The following is a 13,029-nucleotide window of genomic DNA, read 5'->3' as shown; positions in this document are numbered from 1 at the left end:
TTAAATAGCAGTAAAAAATATAAAATATAAAATGCACAGTATATACAGTACATTATATATCTATATATATTATATACAAACAAACCAAGAAACACAGTCAACATATATATATATATATATGTATATATATATATATATATATATATATGTATATATATATATATATATATATATATATATACAGTACAGTATATATCTATATCTATATATATTATATACAAACAAACCAAGAAACACAGTCAACAGTGTTATTGTTGTGTGATGGATTTTGCCAGAGGTGAGTTATTGTACAGTCTAATTGCGGTCGGCAGGAATGATCTCCTGTATCTGTCCTTGTGACAGCGGAGCTGGAGGAGTCTTTTGGAGAAAGTGCTCCGCTGTCCCTGCAGCAGGTGGTGGAGAGGGTGGTCAGGATTATCCAATATGGATAATAGTTTGTTCAGCGTCCTCCTCTCCACCACCTTTTCCAGACTGTCCAGATTGTAGCCGATGATGGAGCCGGCCTTCTTAACCAGTTTGTTAAGTCTGTTGGTGTCGCCGGCTCCAATGCTGCTCCCCCAGCAGACCACAGCGAAGTACAATGACAGATAGATTTGTAATTTTTTTGTGTGTGTGTGTGTATTTATCCATTGCTTACTTTTTTCAAAAATAATTATTTTTTTATCCAACTTATTTTATGTATACGCATTTGTAAAAAATTTTCATAGTGTGCACCTTTTTGTGTTTCTATGCTGCTGTGACGACTAAATTTCCCCACTAGGATTAATAAAGTCTAAGTCTGGATAGGTTAGGTTAGGTAGTTACTTTATTAATCCCTGAGGGGACATTTTTTTCGCTACAGCAGCATACAGAAGCAATAAGATAATAATAGAATAATAGAAAAGCAATAAAATAGCAGTAAAAAATATTAAATATAAATATAAAATGCACAGTATATACAGTATATTATAATAATAATATAGATATTTGATGAACATTCTTTGTAATGAAGTGTGCTCAATTAGTAATATCAACCGGTTTCAAATGAGCACCTTAACTCATACATATCATGATAATAATAAACACGTCAACCTTTTTATCAGAATCATGAAAAACAGGAAGATATCGAATACCATGTTTATTCAATTGTATTTTATGAAACACAAAAGTAAAGAAAAAAAGGTCTAGTGTGAGATTCTTCTGTACCATACAGACCTGCTATATGTGTACACAAGGTTTCTTCAAAGCATTTAAGTAAATTTAAGTATGTCCTTATGAAAGTCGTACAGATGGCCGATCAGAACAGAAACAGCTGGATCTACAGTATTGCCCTTTGAGCAACTATTTCACAGTACCATCCACTGAACGCACAATTCTTAATACCCCTGAAAAGTACTGGTAGTCTACATTGATTCAGTTTAGTAGCTGTAAAACAGCATTGAATGGACTTTCTATGCTGTGAAGATGCTTCACAGATCACGCAGGTTTACCAAAATCCCATCCTTAGAAATAAGTATTTCACTAATGATAAATAAAAACAAAACATGTGATTTCTTAGCCTGCTCTTTTCTCAGATATGCATATACAAATACAAATGTAGTTTACTCTAAAATATCATCATATACTTTGTAGGTCAGGATAATTGTCAAAAGTCTACAGATTTCAGCTTTCTCTCCTCCTTCTCGGTAAAGGGCTGCTGGGAGAGGATTTTCTCATGCAGGCGGTGGTGTTTGCCAATTCCCAGCTTGGGCAGACCTCGGTTCAGCCCCTCCAGCAGCACACACGCCTTGCACAGTGCCTGGCTGGAGATGTAGCCACAGCGTGTGCATGTTCCCTGGACGGGCATCTTCACCCCCTCCCGCACAGACAGGTTCTCCCCGGAGTGGATGATATCCATGATGGAGCTCGGCCTTACGCTCTCCAGGTCCTTTAAAAAGGCCCTTGCATAGCCACGATAAGCATTGGGAGAGTAGATACATTCAGTAGAGAAGTAGTCTAACTTCTTAAAGTACGCGTACATAACAATCTCTTTTTCATAAGCATATTTGAGGGGCTTGCAGCGCGGCACGACCCCTTCACCCTCGCTGGTTGTGGAGATGGCGGTGCAGCGGCGCAGTCGAGCTATGTCCCCTCGCAAGACGTTCATCAAAATAGTTTCCCCCACATCGTCAGCGTTGTGACCTGTGCAGAGAAACACACATCCAGGTATTCAAACCACATGTTAAGGCTGACACTGCTCGAGTACTTTCACGACCATTTGAATTTACCTGTGCATATCTTGTCCACTTTCAGCATGATGGCTCCTCTGTCCAACGCCTGCCTTCTAAACACTCCACAGAAGGTGCAGTTGTTTTTCAGTCCCACCTGCTTCACTATAGCGTCCATAGTCCAGCCATACAGCTCCTCATATGAGACAATCTTCAGCGGCAGCTCATACTGTTGTTGATTCCTCTTCACTGTCTCCAAGGAATCGTCTCGGTAACCAGTGATTCCCTCATCCACTGAGAGAAGCATCAGTTCGAGGCCATAGTTGTATCGGTTATTTAGGAGCTTCATAACATGAGCGAGCACAGTGGAGTCTTTCCCTCCGGAGGCAGCGATTCCTACCTTCTCCCCAGATTTGAACAGTTCTGCTGCTACGATGGTCTGATGTACCTCCTCCTCAAACACCCAGAAGAAGCACTCCTTGCACAGCGAGTGGCCGGTTTTCGGACGTCTCAGGACAGCACGTTTCTCAGCACAGTTGCTGCACTGGACAGGCATTGTGACTGCTGCAGGAAAAGGGACAACAATGTTCAAAATTAGTTGAACAAACGTCGGCAAAGATTTTTACTGCTTCATCAAATAAGAACGTGCTCAAAGATCGTAGGCCAACCCAGCGAGAAGCGCTATGAATCAACCTGTAAATCAGCCTGGCAAGTAAATTTATCACTGATCCGAATCATGTCTTAAACAGTAAATACAAAATATTACCATCTAATCGTAGATGCAGTGTTTCGACTATAGCACTCTTTAGTGAACCAATTAATCCTAAAATTAAAGACTTAGACTTGATCACGAGTTTTGTGATTATCATCTTAAACTGTTTTTGTCAGTGTTCAATATTTTTGTGATACTGCAAATGGAGCTGCTGTGACGCAAGAAGCAATTCTGACAATAAAGTATGATCATCATCATCATATCAAATAAATGAACACCATCTTCTTTGTATTGTTTAATCCATTTTGTTTTTTTCTTTTGTTATTCAATGTCAGAGCTGTCCTTAAACTGAGTTAATACATGTTAATAAACTACTTCACTAAAGGAAATCCTGGAATCCACTCATCACTTGGGTCTTACACTGGTATGGAAAAACGTATATGACAGACAAATATCTACACACTAAATTAAGTTGACTTGTGAATGTGAATTGATATCATTATCCCACACGGGGGTCTACTTTTTACCCCAGGACGTTACAACGTGCAAGTAATTAAGGAGTTAAATAACTTCTGCAAAGCCGCTGTTACATTGGTGGACTCGTAGGTTTTTAAGCAATGTCAAATTCAAGAGTTAAACAAAAATGATTCATAACATAGAAAAACATTAAACAACATTTAACACGTGTCTAACGTTAGCGAAACAACTGAAGCCAATTAATCGCTTTTATATTAGAGAGCATTTTCATACCGAAGTCTCCGACGAACCGAGGGTTGAATTGTGGATATGGAGATAAAGTACACTAAGAAACACTTTAAAAAAAAAAAAAAAAAATTTAAAACTCGACTCTTCTCACTTAAACAGCGGAATTATTACAGCGCAAGGAGCAGCATGTTGTTTCGTCAGGCGCTGTTAGCTCTTCTCCGACGGGAAAACAGGAAGTGACGTCAGCTGTACACCTCCCCCTGCAGCGCGGCCTGTTGGTCGGAGTTGGCAAGTGCACGTGTTAAAATGCCTTCATGGCACTTTTAAACTGTATGTTTGACATAACTGCAAAAGTTTTTATGGTGTGTTTTTTTTTTTTAAGTGCTGGAGAACAAAACAGAACCACATGACCAAGAGAAATGTAAGCAATGAGGATTTATTAGTTTGCTTCAAAGAGTGTCACTACTGCAACAGCTGCAATAGATATCAAAATGCTGAATGGTGTGAATGAAGGACAAGGGGTTGCTGCTGGAAGGGAGCAAGGTTGCCGAGGTCAGGAGGATTCATGACAGCAAAGAGTCACAAGCTTAGTTGACGGGGTGAAAAGCACCCCTCTGATGCCACTGCATGTCTCTGATGCGACGAACCGACTGGATCTGAGGAATCTGGGCTCCAAACTCACTGTTGTCCTTATACTCCCCCTTTTCAAACAGGTACTGATAGCCTCTGTAGCCTGGATACTGATAGCCCACCCAACTGGAGCACAGGGGGGCACAGAGAGGGAAAACAAATGTTAGCCAGTCAGAGGTCAAAGGATGGCTTACAGGAGACATGTGGCTGTTATTTTCATATCATACAACATCTGATGGGAGGACGGACTCACGTGCCACTCTGGACCCGGACAGAGGAGACCTTTTCCTGGTAGCCATGTGCATGAAAGCTGGGGACATCATCATCTATGATTTCTATCTTCTTCCCTGCGAAGCTGGGGTTTTCATAAAGGACAATCTTGTGCTCCTGGCTGTCCTGAGAAAGCAACAAAGCAACTCAACGTGTGAGATGTTAAGCATCTGATGGGATGATCGACGGTGGGGTTGTGTGAATTTGTAAAATAAAAGATTACCACTTTAATCGGGCGGAATGCATAAAGGGTGTCACTGCGCCTGCTGTTGGTCCAGGAATCCCAGCGAGGATACTCCCCCTTCTCAAACACATACTGCTCCCCCTTACAGTTGGCCTGCTCATATCCCACCCATCTGAGAGGGCAGAAGAAAAGGAGACAGAGGGTTGTGGTTGGTGCAGGAAAATAAAGCTCGTATAATCTATGCACATTTTTCTATCTGCCATCCTCTACTCAATCACAGAGCCAGTTCCCTTGTTTCTTTGCCCGCCCGGGTTATAAATCCTGTTCCTGTCTTCTGTCTGTCTCTGACCCACACTCACGGTCCACACAGCACCAGTATGGAGCCCACTTTCTCCACGCCTGCTTCCTGGAGGTTGTTACAGGGACCAGTCAGCTCATGGCAGCGTCCCTGGAAGTTTTCCTGCTCATAGATAACCAGCTGTGTACCAAAAGGAGAGAAGAGAAGTAAAACACATGTTTTTAATTCATTTAAAAAAAAGCTCTTGGAGTGTCGAGAGATGAACTAATCCAAACAAGAAGAGCACAATTGTTTACTACAAGTTGTAGATTGTAATTTAATTGGTTTCCTCACCTTAAATGCACTGGAGCCTGGCTGCTGCTGCTTGGATGCAGGATTCTGGTGGTCTGTGGCCATTGTGAACAGATTGGCAAGGATGAAACTGAAAAATAAACAGAGAAAATGATCATTTAAAATTTTGATTTTGTTTCTGATAACTATTGATGGATGTATATATGATTTTTAAAGATTTATATCCTTGTCTCTAAAATATGAGCAGCCTTTAATTGTGCTTTTACAGATTTAGTTTTCCATTATTTTCTCAAAAGGGCTCATCCCTCTCTCTCCAAAATTGTTTTTTGCACTTCACATCCTTCTGAACAGAGAATTACAGCAATGCAACATAAGATAAAGTAAATCTAAATTATAGTAGTAAAAAGAAGACATATACTGATAAAATAATATAAATAAAAACTTATATATATAACGTTTATAAAATACAGGATGACGGACGGACATGAACCCCTTACCAGTACCTGTCTGTGCCAGTGTGTTTGTGATGGCACGATGAGCTCAATATATACGGGACGCCCAGGGGTGGAAACTCTGCCAACAGTACCCACAGTGTCCAAGCCAGCCGGCAGATCGGCCTGCCATAGGCCCAGCAGACTGAAGTGAGGGGGTCACCGTGTAGCCTCCCCCCACCCCGGGGTGTCACACTCCCACAAAGTTATTTCATTAGTTGTCAGTTTTGTCCAGCCAGTCATTGTTTGATATCCACATGATTCAGCACAAACAGTGCCAAGAGTCCCACACCTACAATGAGAGGGAGGGTGGGAGAGAGAAGGATTGTAAAAGATGGGTTTTACCGTGCTGGAGAGATTCGGACTGGTTTGAATAACAGTGGAAATACTGCTGAATATTTCCCACAAGTGTAGGTTTTATTTATTTATTTTCTAGAAAACAGTATTATTGTTCAATGTGAAAATCCACCGGTGCTGCTGTTGCGTGCAAAGACAAAGAAAGCAGCTCTAAAGGTTGGATTTAGAAACTAAACCTGTTGACCGCACATCCCATCTGTAAAAAAGCAGGAAAAGGTTCTGAATCAATCTACTTTCTTTAATGTAGCAGTAATGGGAAGCATATTCACTGAGCTTTAGTACAATTTAGAGGTATTTGTTCTTTGAGTATTTTTTATTTTATGCAGCTTTGTACTTCTCTACGATTCAGAGGAAAAACCTTGTAGTTTTTACTATTTTTATCTGGCAGGTGTAGTTATTTAGAAATTTTACATGAAGATTATGATGCAGTTAATACTTTATATTGTAAATTAATCAAACAGTGGTCTCCACATCTTTTTGGCCTGTTGCACTTTAAAATAAAACATTTGGGCTTCTTATTTTAGATGTCTGCTAGTTGTTAGCAGTCCCACCAGAGAGGCATTTTCCCTCAGTACCCAAAAATAAACATACATTTTAAAAACATTTTTTAATCATCTCAGATTTATGTTGTGACCCTTTGGAGGAGGTCGAGCCAATAATGAACTGAATTGCTGAACTTTAAAGTAGATCAAATTAACAGTAAAACGCTGCACGCACATGGATGCATTTGTATCAAGAATCCAATGACGCCATTTAAAATATACCACCTGCAGGAACCATTATTCTGAATACCAAGTCTATTTTGATCTTTTTTACTACATTTCTCTAATAACACTTCTGTACTTTTACACTAGTAGAATTTTGAATGAAAGCTTGCTGTGGAGTATTTTTACTTTTAGTTAGTTTACTTTTAAGTAAATGGTTCTTGCAGCACTACAAAATGGCTTCCCCTTTTGTTTAGTTTTTATGACCTTGCGTGTCGCACGTCGACAAACTTTCGGCGTTTCAGTTTTTAATATTATCGTCTATTGATGCAAATATGTTGTGTGAACATGGACTGAAGTATTTTTTTGAGCTGGGTTTCAAGCAATAATATGTCAGATCAAAGTGGACGTGTGTCAGTACTGAGGACATTCAGCTGTGGTTGAGTTCTTAGATGTGAGGTTTTGTGGTGCAGCGGGATGCTCTGTTTCACTGATGGACAAGTGTTTGTTTCTAAAATACTGTACTTAGGTGCCATTTTTCTGTGCTTGAATTTTAATTATCTTACACTTTAAATGTTTACTTTCACAGGGTTCTCTTTACTCTCTTTACTGTGTTTATCTTGCAGTCACTTGTTGCTTGACGTGTAAAAGATGAGATAATGAAGTATACAGTAAATATTCTGTGGTTTAGTACTCTAGCTGCATTGCTGAAATACAGGTGAAAAATTATACATCTTTTTTGCAAAAGAGACCATGCATACACATACTAACATTAATATACATATATTAACATATTTTCAATTTGAATACCTCTATGCCTTTGCATCTAGAACTTAAAAATAAGACATTATTCTTATTATTGTTATATTAAGTAAAAGGTTTGAATTCTTCTTGACATCTGTTGCTGGCAGTATTCAGATGGTGATCGACAGTGATCGGTATTGATTACTGTTATGGCCGCACTGCACCATTAAGTAAGCAACTTAGAATCTATTTATACTTCAGATTTTGTTTTAATTATTGACACTGACATCATAGGATCAAAACCCCAAAAAATAATTTTAAGAATTAATTAATTTCAATGAATACTTTCATTTTGTGGAATACAATCATTCACTATCAATGACTATGTACCGATGACCTGCGTAGCTACAGGGGCGCTCGACTGACTGTACAGTCTGACTTGTGTGTGGAAGTCCATAAAGACCAATACATGTAGGAGAGGCGTCTGCTAAGATAGTTTCTATATTTAAAATAAAGTGTTTTTGTTGTATTGTCAAAACACCAAGTTCGTTTTCTGAGCAACCTCATCATGCCACTGTATGCATTGTTATGAAGTCTCGTTGTTGGGAACAGAATGAATCAAATTTGATTAATGCACAACCGGAAAGGGCTGCTTTATAAGACAGTCTGTCGGTTTGAGGAACAATCAGGATTTTGGTCAATTCAGGTTCATACATTTTTCTCTTTCAAGTTGTGTGCTGCTGAAAATAGGTGGAGCTATTTGTTTGGGATGTCTGATGTTTTTTTTCCGCTTCATTACACTTAATTTAGTCCAATAGATGCCGGAAAAGATTGAGAGAAATCACTAGTTAATCATTTGTTTTTTTTTTCTGGGATTACAAGCAGAATTTGTGATATGAATATCTGGTTGTACTTTACACTCATCAATGCAAGGTGAAATAATTGAGTACAACTGAGCTGTTTATGACAATGCCACTAAAGTTTCAACACACAGATCTAAGTCTAAATCCAGTGATTATGACGAGACTAAGACTGTGGGTGTGTCAAAAGTTTTCTATTAAATAATTTTAAAGGTGCAAAAAACAGTTTGATTCCATATTGTCTGTGTGCGTCTTATTAAAGATTTAAGGACAAGAAGGAGGAGACCTTGAACCCAGAAACAGTCCAAAATACACACTGTGTATAACAATAAAATCCACAGAATCTGTGGATGACTCATCTTCCTCATTATCCTGCATGGTACAGATGTGCGGTAGTTGAGGATGGCAGCCGGCTGACTGTGTCTTTTTTGCCAAAAGAAAATCTGAAGACACACCTGCATGCATAAAATGCAGGCCTGTGTCACTGATAATGATGCTATGAGGGGAATTTGTCCTATTCTTGAATATTATATCAATATCTACTAAATAACAGCCCGCATGTGCACTTTTATTCCATCTCTAAAAGTCTGCAGATGGAATCCATTTGTATTGTGCAACATCCATCTTGACTCATAATAATCAGAAGAAAATTCATCTTAACAAAGCTACAATAGTTTTAAACACACATTTCAATATTTGCATGATATTGCTCCAGTTATTGGGTTTCTAATGTTGACCTGGTGGCTGTTCATCATTTGGATCAATAACCATCAAATGCACAATGATGACTATAGAAGGGAATGCGGTGCACTCTGTTTTAATAGCAAGCATACATACAGCATGACATCATTTTCATAGCTGTTAAGCAGATGCGTGTCCACATATCCACTGAATAAGTCATGTGCTCCTAATGCTGGATGAGGTTTTGAGGTGTCTAACTAAAGTAGGAAGAGCATTAAAAGTGGCACACACGACTTCAATTCAAAACACATCTGCAGTTTATCTTGCGGAAAAATGTCTGCCGGCTCCGTTATTTCCACATGGATGTCAGTCTAACATCTCTGACAGTGGTTTTTCCAAATGTTTAGCATCTCAGTTAAAGCCATTTCCACCTCGACTTACAAGTATAACATCACCAACAAATTCCAGGTCAAACAGCTTTTATTGGCCACTGAAACATACATGGCACTCCTCACTGGGCACAAGCAGCGTTTGCCGTGGTTAGGTTAAGGCAGAGGGCGGGCACTGTTGGCGGTGTGGGTGAGGCTGTGGGAGGGGTTGGGAGGCAGGTGAGGATCCTGCTCAGCTGGCTCCAGCTGTAGCGGGAGGGGCAGGAGGTGCTGGGGCGGGGTCGGGGTCTGGGACGGGGCCGGGAGCCGGAGCCGGGTCAGGAACGCTGAAACAGCCCCTCTTGTGCCACTGCATGTCCCGCACACGTCGGACAGACTGGATCTGGGGCGCAGGGGCCTCCCAGTCGTTCCAATGCTTGAAATCTCCTCTCTCAAAGATAAACTGGCGACCCCTGTAGCCTGGGTACATGTAGCCAACCCATCTGAAAGAAAGGGAAAGCAGACAAACTGTGAGATTTGTCACAGAATATCCTCACACAACACCAGCATCAATAGCCTGGAGTCTGGTAGAAATAAACAAAAGAAACGCCGGGAGTAAACTGTGAAATGGTTGAAATGGGGATGTGAGGAGGATCTTACGTTCCGTTAAGAGCCTTGACACTTGCTACACGATCCTGAAAACCGTGGCCCCACAAACTGGGCACATCATCATCAACAATCTCCATCTTCCTGCCGGTAAAGCCAGGGTTCTCATACAGGTGTAGCTTGTGTTCAGCACTGTCCTATAGAGGGGAAACAGACACATGGATACTTCTCAGTGTCTCCAGTTGATTGAGTGAAACAGTGATTTACAGTTTGCAATGAGGTAAAAAAAAAAAAACTATCGAAAAAAAAAAGTCATATGTGGACATTAACGCTGCACATTTTTGTGTCTGCTGTAAGTTTTAGGATCTGAATGGCTGTAGTGTCAGTTTTGCATTGAGACTAATCACACACCACTTTGAGAGGCCTTAGAGAGAAGAGGGAGTAGCTGTTCTGACTGTTGGTCCAGGTGTCCCAGCGTGGGTACTCGCCCTTCTCCAGAATAAACTGCTCCCCTGCGTAGCCGTGACGATCGAAACCCACCCAGCTGTGAGGAAAAAGAAAGAAGAGTTTCACCGGATGACCAACTTATCTAGCAAAATATTTTCTTACTATGTAAATGAACATGAAGCTTTTACTTACGGTCCTGACTCAACAATCACAGAGCCAACTTTCTCCAGCCCCTTCTCTGTCACATCTTTACACTCTGCAGAAAACTCCGCCTTGCAGCCCTGGAAGTTTTCGAACTCAAACAGCATCACCTGGACCACAGAGAGGCACAGAGAGAGACCGGCGTTTTACCAGCCAGCAGGGAACCAACACATTTGGGTTTATTTCTGTTCCCTCTGTGGGAGTTTGAGATAAAAAAGCCTCATGAAGAGGCTTGCTGTATGCTGGCAAACAAGAACACATGGCAATGATACAGAACAGAGCAAATGTGCCTCCAGAGAAAGCAATGGAATCACTTCAAAACAACCCAGTGATCTGAGGTTTGTCCACCAGGAGACATAATAGGATGACTCATATTTTTAACCAATAACTAGACTCAAGTATATAGACAGGAGGGCCTTCCTGTACCTTATATGTGGCTCCAGCTCCTCCCTGGCTCTTCCCAGCAGCCAGCTGCTCCGGGGCATTCTGCTGCTCCGACATCCTCCTGATCCACTGCTCCTCCACTTTTTGTCAGCAGCGCACACACAGACGAAGCACCATCCACCATGCAGGTTCACACGGGCACAGACATGCACACGGAGGACAGTTCAATGTTAATATTAACTTCAACCTGAAACAAAATAATTAGCCTGACATCATCCTGTTAACATTATAACATCTTATTCTGTGAATTGCACACTCAGGTCCTCTAACAGGTTCCATACAATCCATGATACCAAAATCCTCCAAAATCTGGGTCTTCACTGATGCAGCACCATCTAAGTCCAATGCGATGGAGTTATATCAATGTGATTGCTCCCTATGTGTCCAGAATGAGGCTTTTACCTGGGTATGCCTGTTAGGAAGTGGTAGTGTCCCTCTTTTTCGGTGCCACTTGGTGTTTGGGTGGGGTTGAGCCATTAGAGGGCAGGGATAGGGGGGGTATTTATGGTTTATTTCTGGCCACAACAGCAGAAAAGGGGGAGCTGTTGATACAGCAAGTCTGTCGCTCACATTGTGTCCGTAACGCTGCTTCTCAATAGGCAGCTGTGTTGGCACACGCTGCCCTGCCCGTCCGCCCGGCTGCCAGCGAACACTGTGTGCGGGCACGGGGAGAGAGAGCCAAGAGGATTCAGCAAACAGCCCCGCTCAGCACAAACACACACAAACATACACATACACACACATACACACACACACACACACACACACACACTCCCGGACTACACCCAGTCCTCAACCACACAAAGGTTTCTCACTCCTTTCTCGCATATTGGTTTACAACTCTGATCAAATACTTCCGTTCACAGGTTTGCATCCAGCAAACTATGCAAAACGATTGTTTCACAGGATCTTATTAAATTCAACAATGAGATTATTCTTGAATACCCAGAAAAATGGTGAACAAATATTGTACTAGAGGCTGTGGTGTCAGTCAAGTAAATTTTATTAAGAATTTATTCACTTTAGGACACTGGCCAGTACAACACAGTGCAATATACATCTGTACTTTCAAATAAAAAAAAAAAAAAAAGGACAAAGAAGGACATAAAAAATAAACCCTCAAATTTTTTTGATAAAATAAAACGTCCATGTACATAGAAACCAGGGACAATCACTCCGAAGCCTCGATCAACACATTCACTTGCACTGCATGAGCAGGCCGACAATACAGAGGACGAGACGTGGCTGTCAAGAGGGGGGGCAGAGGTCAGTGCTGTAGTGCATCAAGTGACAAAGTGCTTTATAGAAGCGCAGAGTAAGTGGGTGGATTGCAAACGTGAGGATGAAGACACAGTTGAGCTGTGACGCAGGTGCAAAATGTTCACATTTGTCTTGAGCAATGTAGTCTTTTAAAAGCGTAGTGAATAAACCATCCCTCCACTGGAGTAGTGTAAGCCAACACCCCGACACTCTGAGCCCGTCAGCTGGAGCAAAGCCTGATGTGACAGCAAAGATTGTGCATGCACATTATGTAGGGAGATAAAAAAAAAATAAAAAAAATAGAGAAAAATTGCATTCACTCGAAAAAACATCGTCAAACACATGATCGAGGAGTGTGTGAACGGCTACCAGGTGAAAAATATGGCTTATATTGGATGCTTGCAGCCACAATCTATTAAAATGAGGGAAGACAGGCTGATTAGTGGTTGTTTTAATAAAAAGATTGAGAAGTGTGTTTGTGCTGATTAGGAGTGTGCATGATTGACAGTCACTTGCTCAAAAATCCCCCGTCCGTCGTCGACAAAGACAAACAGATAATCCGACAAAAAGATAAACACTATGCAGCAACT

General features: G+C 41.1%; 3 protein-coding genes across 4 annotated transcripts; all 3 read right to left on the bottom strand.

Annotated features, from left to right (window-relative positions):
• Positions 1-1,102: 1,102 nt before the first annotated feature.
• On the bottom strand, positions 1,103-3,815 carry ctu1 (cytosolic thiouridylase subunit 1 homolog (S. pombe)). Its single transcript, XM_069139041.1, has 3 exons — positions 3,649-3,815; positions 2,247-2,750; positions 1,103-2,160 (listed from the first exon to the last, which is right to left on the bottom strand). The coding sequence occupies exons 2-3, from the start codon at positions 2,740-2,742 to the stop codon at positions 1,625-1,627; spliced, it is 1,032 nt and encodes a 343-aa protein (XP_068995142.1). The 5' UTR covers positions 2,743-2,750; positions 3,649-3,815; the 3' UTR covers positions 1,103-1,624.
• Positions 3,816-4,190: 375 nt separating this feature from the next.
• crybb2 (crystallin, beta B2) lies at positions 4,191-5,406 on the bottom strand. Of its 2 annotated transcripts, none has more exons than XM_069178489.1 (5): positions 5,319-5,406; positions 5,047-5,165; positions 4,727-4,859; positions 4,487-4,629; positions 4,191-4,359 (listed from the first exon to the last, which is right to left on the bottom strand). In XM_069178489.1, exons 1-5 carry the CDS (start codon positions 5,379-5,381, stop codon positions 4,191-4,193), a joined length of 627 nt encoding a protein of 208 aa, XP_069034590.1. In that variant the 5' UTR covers positions 5,382-5,406. The 2 variants fall into 2 exon arrangements, with proteins under 2 accessions (XP_069034590.1, XP_069034589.1); XM_069178488.1 differs by having other exon boundaries at positions 5,328-5,381.
• A 4,199-nt stretch (positions 5,407-9,605) lies between these two features.
• On the bottom strand, positions 9,606-11,632 carry LOC138215955 (beta-crystallin B3-like). The gene is made up of 6 exons (XM_069178487.1): positions 11,582-11,632; positions 11,162-11,259; positions 10,727-10,845; positions 10,499-10,631; positions 10,142-10,284; positions 9,606-9,984 (listed from the first exon to the last, which is right to left on the bottom strand). The coding sequence occupies exons 2-6, from the start codon at positions 11,234-11,236 to the stop codon at positions 9,735-9,737; spliced, it is 720 nt and encodes a 239-aa protein (XP_069034588.1). The 5' UTR covers positions 11,237-11,259; positions 11,582-11,632; the 3' UTR covers positions 9,606-9,734.
• Positions 11,633-13,029: the final 1,397 nt, after the last annotated feature.

The sequence above is a fragment of the Embiotoca jacksoni genome, unplaced genomic scaffold (genome assembly GCF_022577435.1).
Source record: "Embiotoca jacksoni isolate LCO1_2020_lvr unplaced genomic scaffold, fEmbJac1.0.p SCAF_8, whole genome shotgun sequence".
In the NCBI taxonomy this organism is placed as follows: domain Eukaryota; kingdom Metazoa; phylum Chordata; class Actinopteri; family Embiotocidae; genus Embiotoca; species Embiotoca jacksoni.
This window is presented reverse-complemented; position numbering and strand designations above follow the sequence as displayed.